This window comes from Phodopus roborovskii, unplaced genomic scaffold (genome assembly GCF_943737965.1).
Source record: "Phodopus roborovskii unplaced genomic scaffold, PHOROB, whole genome shotgun sequence".
In the NCBI taxonomy this organism is placed as follows: Eukaryota; Metazoa; Chordata; class Mammalia; order Rodentia; family Cricetidae; genus Phodopus; species Phodopus roborovskii.
The window spans coordinates 21,119,809-21,144,865 of NW_026126459.1; the positions used below are offsets into that span (position 1 = coordinate 21,119,809).

Consider the following 25,057-nt stretch of genomic DNA (forward strand, 5'->3'; position numbering starts at 1 on the left):
AAGTGCTCCCATCCTGACATATTTCGACCCCCACCAAACAATAAGGCCTTTAACTCCCCTTGATAGTGATCTGAGAGCTGTCTTGATCTTAGCTAAGGAGATGTTTGTGGCCTCAGTATGAGGATCATAGGAGAAAGTTACTGTTACTTCTAAGAACTGTCTACACTGGTAACCCTGCTGTTAAGACTTGCTTGCATTTGGCTGCTTGTCTTCCTTGTACTTTTTGCTGGTAACCTGTTTCCTTTTTTAAGAGTATCTGTGGATCCCAGGTTTATGTCCATCTTTAGATAGACCTTGTCTTATCTAAAACCTGTACCCCTTGCTTTTGCCTCCTTTGTGAGTGAGTGAACTTTTCCTGCTGTAACAATTCTAATGTACAATGAAACACATATAATTTTTAAGAGCCCACAAATACAAACCAGTTTTTCAAATTGAATCTACTTTATCATTCCCAAGTAAGATCAATTAGTTATTCACAAACTTGACAACTTTAGAATCATCCTAGGAGGTGTGTGTGTGTGTGTGTGTGTGTGTGTGTGTGTCCCACACATGCTCACATGCTGATTTATGAATTTTACCCTAGAGGTTTGACCTAATCAGAAATCCAACCTCAACATCAGATGTTTTCAAAGCATGGAATACAGCTGTGCAGTTCAAGCTGAGAGCCACTAACCTAGGCACCAGTCAACGATCTTCCCTCACAAGTTCATATCATTAGAACCTTTCCCCCACTATGTGATTGTTTATTTTAAATCAATTTAAAAATAAATATCAGAGGCTGGAAAGATGTCTCCATGATTAAGAATGCTATCTGGTGGCTGGAGAGATGACTCAGTGGTTAAGAGTCCTGTCTGCTCTTCAAGAGGACCTTTGTTCAATCCCAGCATCCACCTGACAGCTCACACCTCTCTAACTCCAGTTCCAGGGATGTACTCTTCTGGCCTCCATCGGCATATCCTACTGTGTGCACAACGCCACAAGCACCAGGAGCTACCCCATTGTGGAATATTAGCTTAAGATGTGTTACATTTGTTTATGCTGTGGAACATTTGTTTAGTGATGCGAAGATGTGTTGCATTCTTTTATGCTGCATTTGTTTAACTCTGTGAAGCTATATCACTTTGTCTGCCTAAAACACCTGATTGGTCTAATAAAGAGCAAAGCAGAACAGAGAGGATAGGCAGGGCTGGCATACAGAGATAATAAATAGGAGAGAAGAAAAGGGGAGAAATGAGAAAAGGAGGAGAGGAAGACACCAGGAGCCAGCCACCCAGCAACACAGCCAGCCACAGAGTAAGAAGTAAAGAACGGAATATAGAATAAAGAAAGGTAAAAGTCCAGAGGCAAAAGGTAGACTGGGTAATTTAAGTTAGCAAAGCTGGCTAGAAACAAGCTAAGCTAAGGCTGGGCATTCATAAGTAAGAATAAGTCTCTGTGTACTTATTTGGGGTGTGTGGTGGGCCCCAAAAGAGTAAAAAATAAATCAACACCTTCCCATGTGTGTGCTGAATACAGTCAAAAGGAGAAAAACTAATTGTAACTGAATGATCCCCATGGTCATTGCTTCCTAATTTTGAGACACATTGCCCACTATGATAGCCCCTGTGAGCTCAGACATGACCAGTTTCTCTTCAGAAGGCATGCCCCTCCATTTCTGTCCACTGTCTTTAAATGAGCTTTTATAAAACTGGCAAACTGTGTCTTTATTTTTTTTTTTTTTTTTTGTGAATAGACTCTAGTGATCTCAATTGAGCTTATTATTAATCTTTAGTTATTCTCAAAGAAACAATCTCTATATGTGCTTTATATGTTGAAATTGTAATGGTCAGTGGGAAATTAGCACACATTTATTACTGCAAAGGTGAAATGCTACAATGACTACTGCAAATGTTATTCATTTCATGTCCCAATAATTGAGCTCTTTCAGTTAAGCATGGAAGGATTCTACAACCATTATGAGTCGTCAGAAAGGGGTTATTAAGCCAGTCAGTGGTGGCACATGCCCTTAATCCCAGCACTCGGGAGGCAGAGGCAGGCAGATTTCTATGAATTTAAGATCAGCCTGGTCTATAGAGTGAGTTCCAGAACAGCCAGTTCTGTTACACAAAGAAACTCTGTCTTGAAAAACAAAACAAAAGTTGTTATTCTTTGTTTGTTGGGTTTATTATTTTTATTGTTGTTGTTGTTATTTTCATTTGTTTTTTAGAACAATAAATAGCCCAGGCTTGCCTGAAACTTAATCTGTATCCAGACAAATCTTAAACTCAGGATCTTCCTACCTCATTGATGCGCACACATGGCATTCACTCACACAGACTCTGGCCTCCCAAGGACCCATGTTTACAAAGACGTTCGAGCCTTGGGTCTCTGTATACCATTCAGTTGTGTGTGAAAGAAACCCTGAAGTCAAAAGTACCTTCATCATGACAGGAGCTATTTCTCTCTTACTTTTTAAAGATTATTGTCCAATGTCTGTGTGAGTGTCTGTGTGTATATATGTGTACCATATGAATGCCTGGTGCCTGTGGAGGCCAGAAGAGGATATCAGTTTCCCTTGGAACTTGAGTTACAGGTGGTTATGAGTTATCTGGTATGGGTGCTGAACCCAGGTCCTCTCCAAGAGCAGCAAGTGTTCTTGACTGATGAGCCAACTCTTCAGCTTTACTATTTCTGTCTTATAGAAGACCAAGTATAAACAATCCAAGACTGGTATGACAACCAGTGTAAGATACAGAGTCCTACTAAATCCCTGCTCTCTAGTGAACACATAGCTTTCACTCACAGCACAATCTCAAGCTCCACAATCTTGTCTAAAATCAAGCAAGCAGGAAGGGACAGAAATAATAATACAACCCTCTGCTTTTTAACAGTACTTCCCATAGGGGATGGGCAGATGGCTTAATGGCTAAGAATGTTTACTGCTTGTTGTGGCTTGAAAGAAAATGCCCCCCCAAAGGGAGTGGCACTACTAGGAGGTGTGGCCTTGTTGGAGTAGGTGTGGCCCTTTGGAGGAAGTGTGCCACTGTGGAGGTGGGCTTTAAGGTCTCCTATGCTCAAGCCACACCCAGTGTCACAGTTCACTTCCTGTTACCTGTGGATCAGGATATAGAACTGTTAGCTACTTCTCCAGCATCATGTCTGCCTGTATTCCACTATGTCCCGCCATGATGATAATGTAGTAATGTTTTCCTTTATAAGAGTTTCCATGTTCATAGTGTCTCTTCACAACAATAAAAACCCTAAGACACTGCTCTCTGAGAGAACCAGAGTTCTGTTCCAAGCACCCACATCCATACTGATGTTGTGAGCAACTCACAACTATTTGTAATTCCAACTCCTTTGCACACAAATGGTATTCACTCACACAGATACAAACACATACACACAAACAAAAATATTACCATCTTTTTTTTTAAATCTCTTCCAAATGGGACATTGTCTATTTAAAAAAAATACTGTTTAGTACAACCTGAGACACGCTAAGATCTTAATAAATGCTACTTCACCCCTGCCTCCTGAAAAGCTTAGATTTAGACACTGGAATACACTAGCTTCTAGTATCTCTGTCTCCTTGGTGTCTACCAAGAAGACTTTTAAAGAGAGAAATAAGAATCGGAAGTATTAGGGGTCACTGGGTGGAAGTTAAAGTTAATCTGGGGAAGGTGAACTGCCTCTCCCAGTGCAAAGTAAAATGTGTTTAAGTCAGACAAACAGGAATAGTAAACATGGGCTGGAGAGATGGCTCAGCAGTTGAGAGTTCTTGCTGCTTTTGAAGATGACCTGGATTTAGTTCCTGGACCTGCATAACAGTGGCGCTCACAACCGCCTGTGATTCCTATTCCAAGGGATCAAACACACTCCTCTGGTCTCCAAAGGGACCCAAGCAGGCATATATGCAGGAAAAACATTTACATATAAAATAACGTTTTGAAAACTGTGGTGGCATACATCTTTAATTCCAGCATTGGGAAAGCAGAAGCTGGTAGATCATAGTCAGTCCCAGGACAGCCAGGGCTACAGATACCCCAAAAAGACAGACAGACAGACAGACAGAGGGGGGCTAAGGAAAAAATGAAAAATGGCATTTGTTTTTATAGTGCTAATTTCACAGTGATAATTAGCAGTGTCCTCTTGTTAAAGACACTGATATAAACAAAAAATTGACGCTAGACAACATGCAACTTGACTTCAGTATTTATACCTTGACCACTGTGTCCTGCTAACACTTCTCTTGCCTGCTGGACCAGTAACACTCCTGGGGAGGGCAGGACAAAGCCCTGTTTCATCCATCTAGGCGCTGTACCTCCCAGGAGTTAGTCCTGCCTGATATCTTCCTCAAATTGTGACCTAAATAATCTGTGAGAAGTCTCTCAGGCACCTCCTCTTCCTTCAGCCTCTGTAGTCACAAGAGCTGTTTCCCAGCATCCTTCTGCTCCTTGTGTGTGATCAAGGGGGCTGGTGCTAAGGCTGAAGCCACCAGCCTCCATTCCTTCCTCACACCCAACACGTGATGCTCTTTATTATGCTATAGGTGTACCAGGAAGAACTCTTCCTTCCTCCTGGTTACAGAGACTTGCTGACTCTCAGGGGCTTCACCCAGACCCCATATTCTGTGAGCCAGGCTGCGAAGGCCTCCATTCCTGCTCCAGGGAGGAGGCCAGGAGCCTGACTGACAGAGTCAATGTGTACAAGCATGAAACACATTTCAGGTTTTCTCCAGTGGCTTTAATTGGAAACTCGATGCCTCTAAGCTGTGGTACAAGCCTGGCTCTTTGGGGCCACATCTGGCTTCTGAGCATCAGGAGGGAATAAATACATCATGGAGATTGAAATAGGAACCCCGGGTCCCTCTTCTACCAGCCTTGAATGTTTTGAATTTTGGCAGCTGGATAAACATTAGTATAATTGTCAGTGACACCAAGTTATAGTTTCCTTTCTTCCTTTGATGTTCAGTCTTCCTCCTATGAGGGGTATTCTTTCAGAACAAAACAAAGCACTATGTGGGACCAAACACATGTCTGTAACTGCACTAAAACATCTGCAAGCGGGGAACTTCTAGAAGCAGATGCTGAGATGGCCACACAGACATCTAGGATGGAGGAGGCCACCTGCCATAGCCCACTCACCACCCAACGCCTGACTGCACTGTCACAGATTTGATTCTTCAAGACTCTCCTGCTTGGGTCTAAGGTCTGCTTCCTTGAGGCCCAGCACAAGGCTGAGTCACAGCTGCAGAGCTGTGAGAAGTGACAGCCATTTGGAAACCCCAAATTTCTACCCCCTGTTCTTCCTATGAACAACCAAAGACACTGTCACAGTCATAATACTGTCCAAGTCACCCTCTCCCCAAGCCCCAAGCAGAAAGGGGAAAGACCCCTCCCCTTCACATTAAAGGGAAATGTGAGGCCAAGGACTTGCTCATGGCCCCGCTACACTTTAAAGAGCTCTCGAGGGCTGCTACCTTTTCCAGACTGAGAGAAGCTCTATTTCCTAGTTCCATGTTGCTAAAATATAAGAAGACAAAGATTTTGGCTAATTTTCTACATGTTTTTTCTCTCCAATTTCTAGATTTGAGGTCTCTTTTATAAAACTGGACTGTGGGGTTTCTCCCAGCTTCCTTCCTCCCCTCCCCAGTACAGAGCAAATAGCACCTGGAACCGGCTTAGCCCTCTGCCCTCATAACCCATCTGGACGCAAGTTCTATTGGGTAGAAGACACTACATAGGCTGTGGCAATGTACTTCTTGCCATTTCCATAGGTGGTCTTATCCCAGGTGTAGGTCTGGATGGACAAAGGATAACCACCCAGGCTCAAGTGGCACCTGTAGAGAAAGACCATATGGAATCAGCAGAGCCCACCACTTCACCCACCCCTGTTCCAGATGGGAAAGACCTAACCATTTCCAGCATAAGGGTTTCATCCTCCCAGGCAGACTCTACCCCAAGCCCCTGTCTTAGAAAGCTTTCCCAATCTGAACCTTGGTGTCTCTCTGCCTATGGGACAATGATCCTCATCCTTCCAAGAGAAAAACTCTGAACACCTCGAGCCAAATGCTTCAGAAATTAGGTGTTACAAGTAACTCCAAAAGTCCCCTTTTAACAAAATTCTGCTTGCCATAGTTTGTTAAGAACTTTTTACAGGAACCGGGATCAGACGAGCCTCGGCGGCTAGGCGCTATTTGGTGACACACCTCCAGGCGTAGCCACCACAAGCTGAGATATACAACTAAAAGCATCAAAGTTCCAGGACAGCATAATTACGCCAGCCGGTTGTGGTGGCGCACGCCGGTAGGATTTGCTGAAGGAGGCAGAGGCAGGAGGATCACAACTTCGAGGCCAGCCTGGGCTACACTTTCCATAATGAATCGAAGCACACCATAACAGGCCCTTCGCACAGCAAGTCCTCCTAGGAGTTTGTAACGTAGAGACTCTGCCTGAGCGATGGCACACAGACCTCTTGTGGCCACCTTTTCTGCATAAAGCTCTATAATTAGGTGTTTGCTTTCTGCTTCTAAAGCAATTGGACCAGAGCAAGGAACTTGGCATGTGTCCACAAATCCGGCAGCACTCAAGAGGCTGTGAGGCAAGAGAATCTGTAACTCTGGCTACATAGTGAGACAGAGCCCCCATCCCCCAAAAAAGTAAAAACAAAAATATTAGGACCCAAACAAATTCTCAAGTGATAGAGACCAGTTATTATCGACTGCTCTCTTTGGGACTCTATGGGTCTCCCAAACAGCCAATGGGGGGAGGAGGACGCTCAGGGATCCAGGACAACTGTACTGCTGACTTTTTGGTAGATTATCATCCTGAATGCTTCACTTAAGGAAGTAAGGGAGATAGATGGTTCTGCTGCTTGGACGAAGACTGGAAGCTACCAATCTAATCTAACCACTTCACCGTCGAAGGTAAGAACAATAATTTCTCTCACCTTCCCACCCAGAATGACAGACTCAAGTTCTCCTGACATCATCCTGGATGACAATAGTTGGAGACTCCCCTAGTGCCTGAGTCCCTTGGTCACCCCAGTACTCACTTTCTGCCTGGCCTGGTGATGAAGCACAGAGAGTAGAGGGCAAACTCAAACTCGGGGCTGCTGCCAATGAAAGCTGAGCCTACTTCCTTGTAGTAGCCATCCCAACTGAACTGCATAGCTAGGACATCGGGGTAGGAATCCCACTGCAGAAGAAAGAACAGCAAAGTCACATGATAGAACACAGGCACCAACTGTCTGCTAGTATTTATGAGGGTCTTTGAGGAGCCTTCTGGAGATACTGACTTCTTTAAACAGACAGAAGGGACAACCTACTGTGCAGTGTCTCAGTTCCACCCTCTGTCTGAAGCTACCAGTGGCAATGAGGCCAGAGTGACATCCACATGATCAACCCAGAATGCAGGGACACAGCAGTCCCCTATGGCCCTCCACATGCAAGAGGCCAGTTTATTGCCCCAAGTCATTTCCCAGTAAGGGGCGGCAAAAGTTTCTCACAAGACATGTGGAGTTGAGCTCAGTTAGCCAGGGTGGACATTCCGGCCACCCTCTCAGGATGTTCAGGCAGGGGGAAATGTATGCCTTGTTCTCTGGTCTGAGAATTGGGCCTTGGCCTCCCACCTGGATGTGGTACCCTCTGTCTCCTGTTTCAGAGGCTTCACTGTTGGGACTTGGGGTAGAAACCTGCTCCTTAGGAGATGAGGGCATGGTATCTATCCATAGTCCCTGTTGGGTGGTTGTGGACAGCCAGAATGAGAAGCAAGACTGACTGCTTGGAAGCCAGAGGAAGAGCAGGAAACCTGGGCCCCTCCCGCCCAGGTACTCACAGGCCCATCATAGTTGTGACTATAATAGTCAAGCAGACCTTCCTTCTCCTGCAAGTAGAAGCGAATCCAGTTGTGGAAGCCAGTGACCTTGCCCTTTTTCACTTCACCTGTAATGAAGAGTCCAAAGTGGGTGGTCTGGGCGATCTTCCCATCCCTCCCCCCTCCATTCCATGCCACCCCTGTCTCCCATCTCCAGGTCTGACTTCTGGACTATTCAGCTGCTTACTCAGCCCCTTGCCTGACACCTTCATATGTCCGTTCTCTCTTTTTGGCTCAAGACTTCAGGAGACTCCATTCTCCTAGACAATCCTCTGCTCTGGCATACTCCTCTGTTTCCACAGGATCAAGCCAGGCTCAGTGGGAACCTTAAGGGTGAGGAGACACAATAGCCTCTGTAGGGAGCCCCTAACCAAGTCGTGGAAGCAGAGGATTACTCAGAGGCAGACAGGCCTCTTAGATATTCTAGAGACTGCCATCCCTTTCCCTGGGAGTCCTTCCCTGCCAAGTGGCTTAAGTGCCTGTAACCAATGCTCAGGGCTGTCCCGCCTCTAAGCAGTACTGTTCTTCATCATTGTCCTTCCCACTCTTCTCTGCTAAACAGAGTGAACCTACCTGAGAAGACATGTTCAAAGCCACTCGAATCCCCTTCTTCACTGCCTCTTGAGTAGAGCCCAAACCACATGTTCTTCAAATCATCCACGAACTCTTGTTCGGAGCTGTAGCGGTCTGTGGAGATAAAAACAAAGGACTCCAGCAGTGGGTCAATCCTGGGACACAAGGAAGGGTAGGTACCTGCTCCAGCACACCAGGAGAGATGGAGATTCAACAAATGTGACCAAATGCCCCTTCTACATGGTCAAGGGCCTGAGGAGTACACACGTACACGCACACACACACACACACACATTCATATACACATACATACATACACGCATACACACACACACACACACACTCATATACACATACATACATACACGCATACACACACACACACACACACATTCATATACACATACATACATACACGCATACACACACACAGTCTTTCTCTAAAGTTTGCACTTCAGGGAAAGACACGAACCATAAACCAAAATAATACATAATATCTCAGATAAGTACAAAGATTACCCCAAAACAACTAGAGGAGGAGATGAGAGTCAGGAGGACTATGTGTTTTGGGTTTGGGGGCATTGTTGTTTTTAGACAAGCTCACTAAGTAGCCCTAGCTGTTCCAGAATGCAATATATAAACCAGAGTAGCCTTAAACTCACAGAGCTCTGCCTACTTCTGCCTCCCAAGTGCTGGGATTAAAGGTGTGTGCCATCACACCTGTCAGAAGTACTTTGTCATGAATGTGCCTCCCAAAAACCCATTAGAAACTTGATACCTCCTATAATGAAATTAAGGTGTAAGACTTCCACAGGCAATTAGGGAGCTGGGAATGGTGGCACACACCTTTAATCCCAGCACTCAGGAGGCAAAACGTAGCCTGGTCTATATAGTGAGTTCCAGTATAGCCAGAGCTATATAGAAAGAACCTGTCTCAAAAAAAAGTGATTGGGCTATGAGGGTCTGTCCAATGAGCCAGGTAATGCCATTCTGTGGGGGTCCTCACTGTGTGGATGATTTCTTTTAAATTTTAAAGTTTAAAAAGATGAGTTTAGAGCTGGGCGTGATAGTAAAAGCCTGTAGTCACTTGGAAGTTGCAGGTCACTCTCAGTATAAAGTGAGTTCGGGGTTAGCATGGGTTACAACATAAGCAACAACAAAAATAAACTCTCTTTTGCCTTTCTCACTCAGTTGCTCTCTGCATTCCTGCACAGGATGTCACAGCATGAAGGCCCTCATGAGATCCGCCCCACAGAATATTTCTACTCGTTATAAATTCCCAGGACTGAAACTCTGTTATATCAACATAATATACCCTAAGGCATAGGACCTAGAGGGGAAGGTCAGAAAGGCCTCTGTGAGAAGGTGGCACCAGACAGGGGTGCTAACACACACCTGTAAACCTAGTACTCAGGAAGTAGAGGCAGAGGGCCATGAGTTCAAGATCCCAAGGCAAAATCTTGGGGTGGGGGGGGCAGTGACCGGACACCTGAAGGACAAGGACTTCTCTACACAGGATCTGAGGAGACATTTCCAAAGCATAGTGGGCAGGAGGGAGAAAGTCTGAGAAGGAGGCAATACCGAGAGCCTTGCAATGAGGCCAGACCTAATCAGATTAACAATAATATGGAAGACTGAAGCTCTGTGGAGCACTGGCTTTATTCTCAGGACTGTCTCAAATGTTTCTGTGTGCTGATGCTCAATCTTCACACAACTAATGTCATTAATCAACCTGAACTCAGAGACGAGAAAACCGAGTCAGACAAAAGTTACAAAGTTCCTGCAAGAGGACACACACTGTTAGCCACTGTGCTTAGGTCTATGCAGCGAAGCTCTAAAGATGGACCTGTTACAGCTTGATGGCCTCTTGTGGTAGACAATGGCCTGGTTCACATATATATATATATATATATATATATATATATATATATATATATCTTCACATAAGTTATAGAGTCAGTTGAGAAGAAGGATGTCAACTGAGAAAATACCTCTGTCAGATTGGCAAGCCTGTGGGGCATTTTCTATTTGTTTGTTTGCTTGAGACAGGGTTTCTCTGTGTAGTCCTGGCTGTCCTGGAACTCCCTTTATAGACCAGGCTGGCCTTGAACTCACAGAGATTTGCCTTCCTCTGCCTCTCAAGTGGGATTAAAGGTGTGCGCCACCACCTGGCTGCATTTACTTAATTCATGATTGGTGTGAAAAGGTCCAGCCCACAGTGGACAGGGCTACCCCTGGGAGATGGCCTGGGGTGTACTGAAAAAGCATATACAGTAAGTAAGTAGTGGTCCTCCATGGCTCCATGGTTTTTTTTTCCCCAAATCCTGCCTCCAGGTTCCTGCCCTGACTTCCTTCAAGGATGAGTTGTTACTTGAAGCTCTAAAGAAGGACCAAGTTGTTTTTGGTTATGGTGTTCTATCACAGCAATAGAAACCTAAGACAACGAACATGCAGAGATTTTTTTGGGGGGGTGCAGGGCAATTGTGCGACATGAACTTTGCTTAAAGGGTCACCCTGGCTGTGTATGTAAAAACGTTAATGGCTGTCATAAAGGCAAAAGCAGAGAGAGCAGTTTTGAAGCTAATGGTTTGTCTGTAGGAAGCTGCTGGGAGCTTCCACTAACAGCAGCAGAGAAGAAGGGGAAGAAGCAAGCAGATCTGGAATATGTTCTGAAAGTAGAAGTGACAGACATTACTGATGGGGAAATAGGGGTGGGGGCAGTGGGGTAAAGAGAAAAATCAAATCAATGTCCGGGGCTGGGGCTGCAAACTCAGTGGTAAACTAACTGCCCAGCATGCAGAAGCTAAGCTGTGTCTAATCTCCAGACAGACAGACAGACACACACACACACACACACACACACACACACAAAACACACATACGCAGCACACTCATGCGCGCGCACACACACATACATACATATACACACAGGCACAGACACACACACATGCACACGCACACGCACGCACGCACGCACGCACACATGCATGCCCCTAACTCCTCGGCTTTTTGCATGAGAACTGGATGCATTGTGGTGATGATTAGGAGATGAGACAATCTAGAGAGGTGCAGGTTTGGAAATAGGAGGAACAGTGAGTTCTCTTTACACTGTGTTATGTAAACAACAGATAGTGGAGTGGAGCTGTTGGAAAGGCCACTGGGCCCCAAGGGAAAGGTCAGAGCTGAAGTTTTAAATCAGAGACTTCCAGAATTGTGCGGAGGATCCAAAGCAGGATACCAGGAATACTCTCTCCTTTCAAGGACTTAAAACAGTGTTGGGAAACAAGTCCAAGTGGACATGAACAGAAGGGTTTCACAGACCAAATAGTTACCCTTATTAGTACTTGCTTGGGTGTCCCCTTTTGATGCTTTCCAAGCATCAATCTTCAAAGACCTTAAGTCACAGATAAGACCAGGAGAGGTCACAACAGCACTGCTCAGCTGTTTAGCCTGCCTCGTGTTGCTAAACCCTGATCCCTGCAACCACATAATTTATACTGAATAGAAGTTTGGCTACCTTGTGTTCTGGAGTCGGGAAAATCAAGCATCAAGTGCTGGCATGTGGAAAGGGCCAGGCAAAGCGAGCATACTAAGGAGAGCCAGGTTCTCTAACAGAATACTCTTGATGAGCCATGAATCCACAGTTGGAGTCACCTCCTAAAGTTCCCACCTCTCGGTACCATTAACACATGGTGCTAGGGATCACATTTTTAATATGTGAAATCTGGAAGATGCCCTTAAACTATAACATCAGAATCACACTAGTGGTAACAGAACCAGGAGTCAACCCAAGACTTTCTGGCTGAGCTATTTTGGGGTATATTCTGATCTCTCTAATTCTAAAGAGATGCAGAATAAGCCATTGGGGCCTTCCTAAATGGAGCAGGTTAGTGGAGTCTGGGGTTAGGGAGAGGGATGAGTGCTGGGAAGCCTGCTCTGGGTACTGGATGGCTACTCCCAGCTCCTTGCTGACTTAGGTCTTCCAGCCTAGACTTCTGGTTCTCTTGTTGAAAACCCAAGGTTTTACTTAATCCAGTGGTTCTCAACTGTGGGTTTCAACCCCTTTGGCAAGCCTCTATTTCTAAAAATATTTACATTATGATTCATAATAGTAGCAAAATTACAATTATAAAGTAGCAATGAAAATAATTCTATGGTTGGGGGTCACCACCACATGAGGAACTGTATTAAAGGGCCACAGCATCAGGAAGGCTGAGCACAACTTGGCACGCCTGTCTCTCCTGTGTTTGCCACAGAGCAGACACCAGAGGGCAACACAGGGTTGCATGAATCTTAGAGACTCCCTCGCGTGTTTCACCTCTAACAACAGACTTAGTAACTCTGTAACAACAGAATTAGAACTCTGTTGTCTAAGGTTGCACGTGGAAAGTGGGAAAGTAGCAGGTCTGCCTGGATGGGGTCCCCAGGGACAGAAAGGGAGATCTATACAGATCCACCTCTGAGACCAAGTCCAGCTTGCCAGAGTTCAGGAAAGGAATCTGGAGGACACTAACAAACAGAATCCAGAGCCAAGAAGTCCTAAAGCCAAAACCTTTTTTGGTCTGATTTTCATGTATCTGTGTCTGGAGGTGGTCCAGCCAGACCACTTTCTAACAGAATGATGCTCCATGAGCCTGTGCCAATTCTCTGCTGCCATCTGTGCTGAGTAGGAGGTGTGGAGAATTCCACTTACCCAAATGTACAGCTTCTGACATGACTCTGGGATCAGTGAGGGGGCTAAAAAGTGCCCATAGTGGGAGCAGAAATGGGGTGTGGGGTTCATTCCCTTCAGAAAGTAGGAAACTTACAAGATAACTGATAGTCAAAAGATAGATGATCTAAGCAAGCAAGCAAGCCAGGTCATTCCGTTCCTGCTAGGGTCCCCAATCTCTGTAGCTTCCTTCTAGCCGTGTCTTTGACATTTTCTGGATGTTACTGGTCTTCATGTAGTGTCCTGCTCCATTATCTGCTCTCACACCACCCCACCCCCACCCCTACCACCACCAGAGACCCAGTGGTGTTTGGCTCTCCTGGAGACACACCTCATTACATAGCTTTGTACATCTGGGAAGGCTTACTCACTTTGGTGATGGAGAAAGCCATAGAGCTCCTTCATGACAGCTGTCTTCATGACCTCCCTGAGGAAGACAGCCTGCTCCTCCAGCTGTTGGGCGCTGAAGTGCTCCCCATGGCCCGTGGCCCGCTGGTAATTATTGAGTAGGTTGATAAAAGCTGCATAGGTAGGCTTGGAGAACAGCTGCTCATTGACATAAGTGAAGAGCCTGCAGCAAATGGATGGAGACTCATTAGGAGGCTGGAACATGCAGTAGAAACTCTCCCAGATCCTTCCAGACAGGCCAGAGGCAGCACATAAAGATGGGCTCATGGATCTGGAGCAAAGGCAACTTGTGGTACTTTTGAAAGCTAACTCTGAGGTCTGTCTTTTTCCTCCTCACACCTCCTGGAAGATCAGCATTATCCTTAACCTAACCAGCAACAAAAACCTCCTGGTTATGCACACACCTACCCTCAAGGTGATTTCCTTGTTTCTGGACATTAATTTTTCCCCCTCTCCTTTGGGCTTGCTTGACTTGAGGAACAAAATCTGAGGCATCAGCGAAGTGAGGGTATTGGAGAGATAGGGAGGGTGAAGGGTTGGAAGGAATGAGGGGCACTCACGGCTCTGGGCAGTGATCCACTTGGTTTCCTGTCTCTGATGGGGAGACCCAGTTTTGACTGTTGAGGACAATGTCTTCCTTGTGGGCTTTATTGGTATCTACCTTGTAGATCGTCTCAGAAATACTCTGAAGTTCCTCATTGGTTACAGCATCGCTGCTGTGGGAGAAGCCCTCTAAGAAGAATTGGGAGAGGGAGCATCTGAGAGCTCAGTGGCAGTGTGCCAACTATCTGAAGATCAATAGCACCCCCCATTTGGGCCCCTTCTGGAAGCTTGCTCCAGCAGTTAGAGGACAGGACAGTAAAAGACCTTACTGTCAGCATGTGTCATTGCCATGGTATACAGAGAAAGCCCACTTTGCCCTTTTGTACTAAGAAAGGTCCCAAACTGAGGAGGCATCAGAATCCCCCGCAGGTTTAATCAGAACAGCAACCCCAGTCCAGAGATTCTGAGCAGTAGGTCCAGGGCACAGCCTAGGGCTGGTTGCCTCTCCCAAGGATTCTCCGATACTCTTGATGTTGCTGTCCAGAACCACACTGGGAGAACTCTAGAGAGTTACCATGTGTCTGGGGCTATGCTGACAGAGGGAGCAGACTGACCATGGTCACCACACAGGCTATCAAAATCTTCACAGCAGTCCCCAAACTTTCGGCATCGGTCATTGCAGTGGCAAGGGTAGTGCTTGTCATAGGCTTCCCGGCAGCGGCCCTGGCAGGAGTTTGGTGCAGAGTACAGGTCTAAGAGGACAAAGAAGAGAGAGAGTGTGTGTGTGTGTCCCTGGCAACCCCTAGAGGGTGTGCTAGGAGCCTAAGGACCAGCCCTTCTACCCACGCCCATCCATAGCTGTGCTCCTTGCTAAAGGTCTCCTGGGATTGGACAAACTTAATTCCTTGCACACTCAACAGTCAGGAAGCCCTCTGCTTTCTGATGCAGGACTCTACTCTCTGGCCTGTTTTTATAATTTTCCCACTTCAAAAATACAACCTCTTCCACGTCCCTCCTCAGGCCTCAGATGTTATCCTGGCTCCCTCTTGGCTCCTTGGATCACACCAGTGTTTCTCCTGGGCAAATCCAGTCTCATTCTTCTGGCTTGGGCCTGGGTCCTTGCCTCTGTTGTGGCACCCTCTCCCCTTGTCACCCTGGTGTCTACCCTATGTGGGGTTCAGGCTTACGGTTGACTGGAATCTCATCCTCTGGATCGAGGAAGGCCTTTGGCTCTGGGAGCCCTTCTTCAGCTGTAAGGTAGGAAAATAAAGTCACCAACCATCCAGCAATTTCCCTCCAGCTTTGGCTCTGGTTCTAGGTTCCCAGCCTCGAGGCAAGTATGATTATGGAAAGGGTACATGGACAATCCCCTGACACTGAAGGACTGGAAATGGAAGGAATTTCCAGGATCAGATTACTGAAAATTTAGGGAAAACAAAAAAAAAATTCCCCCAGGTGACAAATGTCCTCCCACTTTGGCATTTGGTGCCCACTGTGCTCAAAAGAACAAAACAGAAAAGTCTATGAAAAGTGGCGGGCGAGTCCCTTCAGGGCTGAAAACCAATTTGAGTTACCACGTATGAATAGAACATTTTAGCATTCTCCAAATGACAAGGCTCTCATTTCAGAACATCCTGTTCCTATTAAGAGAGTTGGGGGTGGAGGGGCACCTCTCCCTGGGGGTGGGCTGGGCAGGTGTTAAGTATTGTTGGAGCACTGTTCAAATATGTTCGCAATCACTGTTAATAGTAGGGATGCGTTCTTCTAGTTCTTACTGTAAGTAAGAACTCCTTCGGGTGTTTTCCTGTAAGCCAGCAGCGGGGGAGGAGGGTAATGGGCAGTTTGACTCCCTAACTGGCAGCTAGTGGACTCTCTTGCTGCCTTAGATGTTCAAGTTAAAGGACTGTGCCTGAAACAGCTAGGCATTCTAGCCGTGTGCCAGCTCCGGTGCATGGAGGAAGCTACTTAATAATGGCAGCTGCTTACTCTAGATCCCGAAGGCACAGTCCCAGACGCGAACATTTCAAAGACTTTCCACCAAACTTTGTGCAATCACAAGCGTCTGTGAACTCTAGCTGACTCCACAATTTCTACTCAAGCCAGAGGCAGAGCATTTCCCCTGCTGGCCTAACCTAGCTTACCAGTGGGTTGCAGCCTCATAAGGGGGTCATGTAAGCGAATGTCGGGTCATGAAGAGTTTGCCAACATTTCTGAACTGGCCATGGCTGAAAATTAAACCTCAGAATCAAACATGTAATGAACCTGAGGTGTTTCTGGCAGGATTGTATCATGTGATGGCTCTCCGTCTTTGATTCTGAACACTCATTATACTTGTCATCAAACCACTCAAGGCTAACAATCACTGCTGGAAGAGGTCTGCTCTGGTACAGGACTGAGTGGGTATGTTATGAGCTGCAGCGTCCTTTGTTCATTTGTTTTAATGTTGTGTGAGACAGGCCCTCAGGTAGCCCAGGCTGGCTCTGACCTCACTATGTAGCTGAGGATGGCCTTGAACTCCAGGCCTCCTGTTTCTACTTTCCAAATGCTAGGGGTTACAGCATGTACCACCATACATGACTATCATAGTAAATGCTTGCTATGTATGCCTGTTTTATATAACTATGTACCCAGAGTCACACAGAGGTCTCTCAGGCATAAAGGAGTCCCAAGCAGAGGAGGGAAAGGCCCTCAAAGGGACGATGCCATGACTAGAATAAATGCCAAACATTAGCTACATGGGAGGTTTGCTGTGATTGGAGCCAACACCTCTTTTGCTCTAGCTATAACATCAAGCTTCATGAGCTTTGGGGAGACACCCACCCATCCTGGTGTCTGACATTAAACCCAATAAAATGTCTCTCCTGAGCATTTTCATCTCCAATTTCAGGAGAGTGTGCTGAGCTGAACCCAAATTAAAAGCCAGCAGCAGCAACTGGGCTGGGAAAGGAAACAAGCTGCAGCAGCGACAGCAAGAGAGCAGGCAAACTGCAGAATGGGTGGCAGAAGGGACCTTTGAGACCGCATTAGCTCCTGCAGGGAAGTAAGGGGAGGGCCCATTTGCATCATGAGACTTGTGACCACTCCCTCGATTGGACCATTAACATGATTACCTTTCCTGTTGGGTCAAAGAACGATGCATAAGATCTGTGCACCTCTCACTGGCTAGCCCTGCCATGTGCTCAGAGTTTCCAGTCTCAATAAGAATGATCAAAATTCCAAGCTAGTTCCCGCCCTAAGTCTCATAAAAGAACACCAATAGGGTAGCAAGGCAACATGGTAGTATCCTTGATCCTCGGAACCCCTCCCACTTTCTAGAGTCTTAATTTAATAAGTCCACATTAATTGAATTTAACTTAGTAAGTCCACATTTTAATTTAATTTAATAAGTCCACATTAATTTATAGTATTCTTCTTAGATGGGAAAGAATGAACTAAACAGGGAGTCTATTAAAAAAATGATTTTTCAAGGTCTAGAGAGATGGCTCAACAGTTAAGAGCAGTTGAATATCCAGCACAAGCATCAGGGGGCTTGCAACTGCCATAACTCCAGGGGACCCAATGCATTCTTCTGGCCATCTTAGCTATATATATACACACACACACACAAATAAAAATAAATATTTAAAAATGATTTGTCATGAAGTATTCACTTAGCTGGACCTGGGCATCAGAGCCTGCAATTCAAGCTACTTGGTAGGCTGAAGGAGGAGGATCACAAGTTCAAGACCAGTTTGCACTATGTAGTGAATTCAAAGCTGGCCTTGGAAACTTGTTACATCCTGTCTCAAAATAAACAGTAGAAAATGAACTGAGAATGTAGCTCAGTGGGCAAGTGCTTGCCTTGTACATCTGAGACCTGTGGTGCAATCCCTAGTACAGCAGGGGAAAATGCAATTAAATTTGTGCCCATAGAGAAGCAAATGGCTGTTTGAGGAAGGTTAGCCTTGTGTTTTGTTTTGTTTTGTTGTTATTTTGAGACAGGCTCTTACTACAAAGCCCTAGCTGTCCTAGAACTCACTCTGTAGAGCAGGCTGGCCTCCAATCACAGAGGTCCACCTGCTTCTGCCTCCTGAGTGCTGGGATTAGAGTGTGCCACCACATCCTGCAGGGGAAGGACAGTTTAAAGCAATAGCTGCTCATTTCATTCCCTGGAGAAGCATGGTCTATACTATAACAGTCAGTGAGGACAAACAGTTTCCCCATATCATCCAGATTGTGAGTGCTGTCTAGCATTTGTGTGTGTGCTGTGAGTGTGACTAACAGCAAATAATAATATCATATATACTAAAATATCATTTTGTTACTTAAACTTTCAAGATACTGACTTTTGTTTTGAAGATGTATTTATTTATTATGTATACAGTGTTCTACCTGCATATATGCCTGCTCACCAGAGCAAGGCACCAGCTCTCGTTATAGATGGTTGTGAGCCACCATGTGGTTGCTGGGAATTGAACTCAGGACCTCTGGAAGAGCAGCCAGTGCTCTTAACCTCTGAACTGTCTCTCCAACCCTCCTCAAGATATTGTTAATCCTGATTGTCCCCTGAGATCCTCCAGGTCAATAGCATCTGCCCTACTTTAATTTAGGAACTTCCTAGAAAACCTGAGAGTAGTGATGACCAAATCCTTGACCCTGGTCTCTGCCCTCCACACTCTCTTCCTGAGTCCTGGAACACACTCCTCTGACTCCAGCCTTATTCTGGACTTCTGGACAGCAGTCCAGACTTGCACACAGCCTGGCCTGCTGTGTCTCCCAATTCTTCATCCCACATGTTGCCTCACCAGTGCACAGATGTCCATAGTCATCACAGCAATCCGCATGCTGGGGACACCGACGATCACACTGGCAGGCCGCATCCCGGTTAAATTTCTCATTACAGCGAGATGCACACGATTCTAGGTTTCCTATGACAGTCAAGATCACAAGTTCAGTACTTCGGGGATCCGATGCTATTCCTAAATTGCCCCTGCAGGAGGTCTCAGGGAGGGACAGGGAAGGCCATTGCTGCCTACAGGACATGCATGCTTACAGCCTCCAAGCTCAGTATGGGACTATCTCACTCTTAGCCTGCCTGGCATGACCTAGGCTCAGGTGCCTGTTGGAGGGACCAGCGACAGAAACAAGCAAAAAAAAAAAGCAGTGTGTGAGAAGTAAGAAGATTGTCACAAACTCAGTAGGGACAGCCTGACTGCTGTCCACAGCCTCTTCCTAGTCATAGGCGATGAAGCCAGAGCCTCTAAACTGCCAAAAGAAACCTTCATTTGGGGGTGGAAAATTCCTCAGATTGTAAACTTGCAACAGGCTGGAGAAAGAGGTCAGTGGCCAGGACAAGTTTCCTTGCTCTGTTCTTAGTGGCACCTCCTGCCACTCCTCTAAGCCACCCCTCGCTGTACTCCTACCCCCTTTCTGTTCTTTGTTCTCCCCTCCCTCACCCTGCCTTCTGCATCCTATCTCCCCGTGCCTCATCTTTGCTCCTTCCAGCCTCTGGAATGCATTCTGTGCTTGGGTGGGGAACAAGGCCGATGTGGGTGAGAACTGGGCTTTGGGACAGGATTCTGTTGTGCAACCACAGACCACATCCCTTGCTCCAGACAAACCGTTTACAGAAGCAAACTTTTGGTCACAAGGGGATATGACCAGATCTTTTGTTTTGTTTTGGTTTGGTTTCGTTTCGTTTCATTTTTCAAGTCGGGGTTTCTCTTTGTAGCCCTGGCTGTCCTGGGACTTGCTCTATTAACCAGGCTGGCCTCAAACTCAGAGATCTGTCTGCCTCTGCCACCTGAGTGCTGGGATTAGAGGGGTATGCCACCATGCCTGACAATAAGCAGAACTTTTGCAAAGAACAATACCAGCACACTGCTACTCTAAAAGAGAAACTGGGCCCCACCAGGCCCACAGCAGCAAAGAGAGTACAGGGCAGAAGGTGGAGAGAGGGGTCTTCCCATTCTAGACTTAGGGGTGTTTTCGTGGTGGCTCCTAAGACCTGGTGTTAAGAGCACTGGGTTTAGGGGTCAGGCCGAGGACTGCACAGAAGTCGGGGATCAAACTCAGAAGCCAGGTACATTTGCAATGCTAAGACTTGTGAGATAGAAGCAGGAGTTCAAAGCCAGCCTTGGTAGCAAAGCAAAGTCAGTCTGGGCTACATCAAATTTTGTCTCAAAGAAACTAAAACAAAACAGCCAGAAGAAGCCAGGCAGTGGCAGCACACACCTTTATTTGCAGAAGAAAGAGGCAGGCAGATCGCTGTGTTTGAGGCCAGCCTGGTCTACAGACTGAGTTCTAGGAAAGCCAGGGCTACACAGAGAATCCCTGACTGAAAAAAAAAAAAAACAAAAAAACAAAAAACCCAAGAGTCAGAACTGTCATGAGTATCTGGATTGGGCCAATGAGGAATTATAAACCTAACTTAGACCAGGGAAAGTACTGGTCTTGAATTTAGAGCTATAGTGAGGAGGAGCTTGCACTAAGTTTATGGATAAAGTAACAATTTTGTATTGCTATTGGGTAAGGGATGGAATAAGATTAAATTTGATGTAGGGCTGAGCATGTACCAGCTCTAGAAAAGGAGATATAATCTGAGTTTTGTCTCAGGTTAGACTTGGAATTGGGTTTATGTCATGCCTAGTGAGGGATTCACAGCAGAGTGAAGCTGGACTTTGGTACCCAGCTGCCTGAGTTGGAACCCTGGCTATGATGTTTCCCAGCTGTGTGATCTTGGGCAAGTTATTTCATTTCTGTGCCTCTGTTCCCTTATCTGTAAAAATAGGGAAAAAATTAGAGTTTATCTCATAGAACATGCAGAAGTAAATGAGTTAACCTTGGCAAATTGCATCCTGTGGTGTGTGACACAGAACAGAGGCATTTCAGTCTTTGTTATATAAATAAACAGAGGCCACATTCCATGTCTATACTGGCTTCAGCAGTCATCCCTAGTTAAGGAAACTGCCCACAAACTACGTTGCCTGACTCCCTCCCCAGTTCAGCTGGGCCATGTTGTGAGCCGGGTTGTAGCAGGTGTGCATGTTGGGATGGTTTACCAACTGATGTCATTGTCATTATGAGTCATCAGAAAGGTGCATCAGAAAGGTGTCAGGTCAAGGTTAAACTAGGTCCTAGGCCATTGCATATTGTGCGCAGGGCCTCCAACACATTCAAGAAGGCAGGGCATTGGTCCAGTAGATTGTCCTAAAAGAGGCCAAACCCAAGGCCACTTCTCCATCCCAGCACACAGGGAACCTTTCATGAATCTTAAGTCATCTCACTTGGCACCTAAATGCTACGGTCTTAAGAAAAAGTGTTCAGGGCAGGAGGAAGGCTGGGTCAGCTGCTTGCCCCCCCCAGCCTGGCAGAACACCCAGAGTCCAGAGGGAAAGAATGCTAGCGAGTGGGGGCCTGATCTTAATGGGACCCCGAGACAGAGTCCAAGGATGAAATCCCCTCTGTTCTAGGGCTGGCAGGAGTTGAGAAGGGCAGAAGAGTGAATAGTTGGCTGTGGGGTTCAGTAGAGCACTCCCACTGGCCCACGCTGTGTGGATTTGTCATCTCTGCCTAGGAGCTTTGTCCCCAGTAAGAGCCCGATGCTAACAGGTCACACATTCCTCTGTGAGTTTGTTTTGCTTCAAGGTAACTTTGGGACATGGGGGTGGCAGGAGCAGGTGGGAATTTTCCCTACAGGAACATCACTGTGCTGTCCTGGGGACACTAGGTGACTCCTCATCCTGACTCCAGGTCCCCACCAGTACCTCCCTTTGACACAGCGCCTTTGTGGAAGCCTTACTCACCAAGCTAGGGCGGTATCATTACTCCAGCAAGCTCTGCTCCTCACTCCCCTACCCCGTCTCTCCCTTTCCCATGCTTTTCTTCATTTTGCCTTTCCTCTCAGCCTCAGATTTTCCTACCACTCTCATCCGGACCTCTGATTCCTTCCCCGGTGAAAGGCCAGGTTTCTCTGCATCTTCTCAGAACCTAACATGCTACAATCTTCACACTCTTTCCCCACTGGCTGTCAAGAAAGGTCGGCACCAAGCCTGAATGGACACAGGGTCCCTATGTATCAGCCCTCAGACCCTTTGTCAACAGAAGCATCCTCACACATTTGCCTCTCAGGGAAGCCCAGATATTATTTCCATGGAAACCTAGTGAACCGAAAACCTTCATCTCCAAGACCAACTTCCTGCCTCTGTTCACGTGAAACAGCCAAGGCCTTGGAAGTCACCTGGCTTATAGACCGTGGCCTGTGCCTGGCCATGACTCCTAGTATGGCTCACTTGGGTATCCAAGTCTGAAGGTGCTAGACGCTAGGATAGAACTAAAAGAACTAAAAGGAGTGTTGTTTTTCAGTTGTTCAATTTTACCAAAAAGGCTCAGGAGCCAGATGCTGGAGTGAAAACCAGAGAGGCAGAGAAAGTCCCCAGCTGACCTTCCTCCTCCCTTTTCTTCTACACTGTCCCAAACAAGTCTCCTCACACTGATCTGACTCGAGTCTTTACTGGTAAAACCGAATGATTGACATTTGGTTAAGAACAACACAGGAGCAGAGATTAGCCCCTACCTTCTGGTGTATCTCCACTCTACCCTTACTTCCTATCAATCTACAGCAGAGGTTAACCAACGCTTTTACCCCCAGTAGCCCAGGGCTGCCCACACCTCTGAAACCACTACAGCCATGCATGCCCTCGGGGACTTCCTCCGAGGACCAGATGTCTCCCGTGCAATCATCTCCTGGTACTGGCATATCTCAAGCCCTCTGACCATCCTTCTATACTGGTTAGTCCTAAGTGCCTCCTTAACCCCTCCAATGAGAAGACCTGCCTATCCTTCTCTCTCCTCTTCCTCTCCAGCCCCAGGAGTCCTCAAAGAGGTACAAGCAGTGTGGGGAGTCATGGGAACAGCTTTTTTCCTCCATGGCTTTTCTGCATAGGAATCACACTTAGGGTCTCCCTGTACACAGCCTGATGGGGAATGGCACCAAAAGTCAGCTCCTCCTAGAATATTCATGCTAAAACCTTGACAAGTTCCAATGGGCTGAGCTTGGTCCTCCTTCTCTAACTAATCTGATCCTTTCAACAGTCCGAGGCAGGAACACCCTGGGAGGGTGGAACTGCAGGAATTCTGACTCTCCTGGGGCAGAGGAGGATGCTGCCCACACCCCTCAGCTCAGCCCCCTCCCTTGGCCCTCCTCCCTACCACCCACTAATCACTAATTAGCACAGCAGCAGCAGCTTTTTGCATGCAGTTACCCAACAGGAAAGTGTTCCTTTCCTTTTCCAGCATCCACCTGCTTTCCCCCCACTACCTGCAAGTATGGGGCACATCCCTTCTCTCTCCTATTTATCTCCCCTAACCTGGAACAAAACCCATCCCTTTAACCATTGTCCCAAATGGGACAGGGTTCACCTTTAAGCCAGGGATTTTGGTTTCCTCCCAAGCCCCCTACCTCTGAACCTATCATCCGGCAGCAGAGGAGAGTGGTCAAGGGCAATCAGGGAATCCCAACTCAGCAACACCCTTCCCTTTTACACCATGCAGTGACCCTTGGAAAAGAAAACCTTGGCCAAATGTGGAGTCTGGTTATTCTAGTGATGGTAGAGCTGACCACCACCCCCCCAAGACTTCAGCTCTGCAATTCTTCTACATCACATCACAAGCCAACTTCAGAGACACAGGTCCTGCAACTTCAACCAAGGATAGGTCAAAGCGTGTAATCTCTGTCAAGCACCCCAATTCTGTTCTTTAAGCAACCCCTCCTCTCCCACCATTTCCCCCCAGAGAATAACTTACCAGCCCAAGCCAGGCCACAGAGCATGGCCACTATCAGGGAGACACAGACCTGCATGGTGCCAGCTGCAGCAGACTGGCCGATGGAATGACTTCCTACTACAATCAAGATGAATGTCACAGTACTCAGGTGAGCCTTATTCCCCAGGCAGATCCTTTTAAAGACATCTGGACTTGTGGATCTGGTGTGTCTAGATCCTTCCAGGAAGGAAAGGGGGAGGGAATGGATCACAGATGGATGGGAGGTGGACAGGAGGTGGGGCCCCACAGCTGTTTGAAGCCAGAGAGAAGGTGACTAAACAGGCAGGTCATGCCAGATGTTTAAAACAGGTAATGCTAGCTATTTGTAGCTAGAAAATAGGCCACACTAGCAGACGCAGCAAGATGGGCCTAGTTTGGCAGGTTCTTTATTTAAGTTAGGGACAAGGATGTGCTGCTCATCTTCGGATGACCTACACCCACCTACCTCCAGTCACAGACCTGGCCTGCCAGGAACTAGATTCAGATTCGTTGGTATTTAAGGAACTACCGTGGTCATGTAGTCCCACTTCACATACAGTGTAGAAACCCCTTCCATGATCTCAAGTACTTGTTAGTCTTACACATGGATGCCTTCACCGCTGGGGAGGTTGGGGTACCTCCTCTCTGGGCAGCTCATAGCCTCTCACATTCCCAACCCTTAGGACTTTACAACGTAAGATGTGCTGGTATAGATAAAAGTTGATAAGGGGCATGGCTGGGGGTGAGTATCAAGTCACTAAACAAGCAGTCATCAACTCATTCATGGAGAGATGACTAGTCAAGGAACTTAGATTCTGTGTTGGCTAGTTTTTATGTCTACTTGACACAGCCAGGGACATCTGGAAAGAAGGAATCTTAATTAGAAAATGATCAGCTTGTAGGCAAGTCTGTAGGGCATTTTCTTGGTTGATAATGATGTGGGAGGGTCCTGCCCACTGTGAGCAGTGCCATGCTTGGGCAAGTGGTCCTGGGTTGTATGAGAAAGTGGACTGAGAAAGGCATGGAGAGCAAGCCAGAGAGGAGCACTCCTCCAAGGTGTCTGCTTTAGCTCCTACCTTCAGGTTCCTGACTCAAGTTCCTGTCCTGACTTCCCCAAGGATGAATTATAACCTGAGGATTTTCAGGTGAAATAAACCCTTTCCTCTTCAAATTGCTTTTTTTTTTT

The 25,057-nt window shown here is 46.6% G+C and overlaps 1 protein-coding gene across 1 annotated transcript; it reads right to left on the reverse strand.

Annotated features, from left to right (window-relative positions):
* Positions 1–5,583: 5,583 nt before the first annotated feature.
* Positions 5,584–24,235, reverse strand: Endou (endonuclease, poly(U) specific). Its single transcript, XM_051189760.1, has 10 exons — positions 23,875–24,235; positions 18,876–18,998; positions 15,279–15,341; positions 14,706–14,843; positions 14,109–14,280; positions 13,512–13,711; positions 8,430–8,543; positions 7,818–7,924; positions 7,036–7,178; positions 5,584–5,821 (listed from the first exon to the last, which is right to left on the reverse strand). The coding sequence occupies exons 1-10, from the start codon at positions 23,927–23,929 to the stop codon at positions 5,701–5,703; spliced, it is 1,236 nt and encodes a 411-aa protein (XP_051045717.1). The 5' UTR covers positions 23,930–24,235; the 3' UTR covers positions 5,584–5,700.
* Positions 24,236–25,057: the final 822 nt, after the last annotated feature.

What these genes read in the sequence shown, in the direction of transcription:
- Endou (XM_051189760.1), bottom strand. Translation starts at nt 23,929, where the DNA reads ATGCAGGTCTGTGTCTCCCTGATAGTGGCCATGCTCTGTGGCCTGGCT. An exon ending in CTGTGGCCTGGCTTGGGCTG is followed by an intron (nt 18,999 to 23,874) that starts GTAAGTTATTCT and finishes TGACTGTCATAG; the next exon opens with GAAACCTAGAATCGTGTGCA. An exon ending in TAGCCTGTGTGGTGACCATG is followed by an intron (nt 14,281 to 14,705) that starts GTCAGTCTGCTC and finishes AATTCTTCTTAG; the next exon opens with AGGGCTTCTCCCACAGCAGC.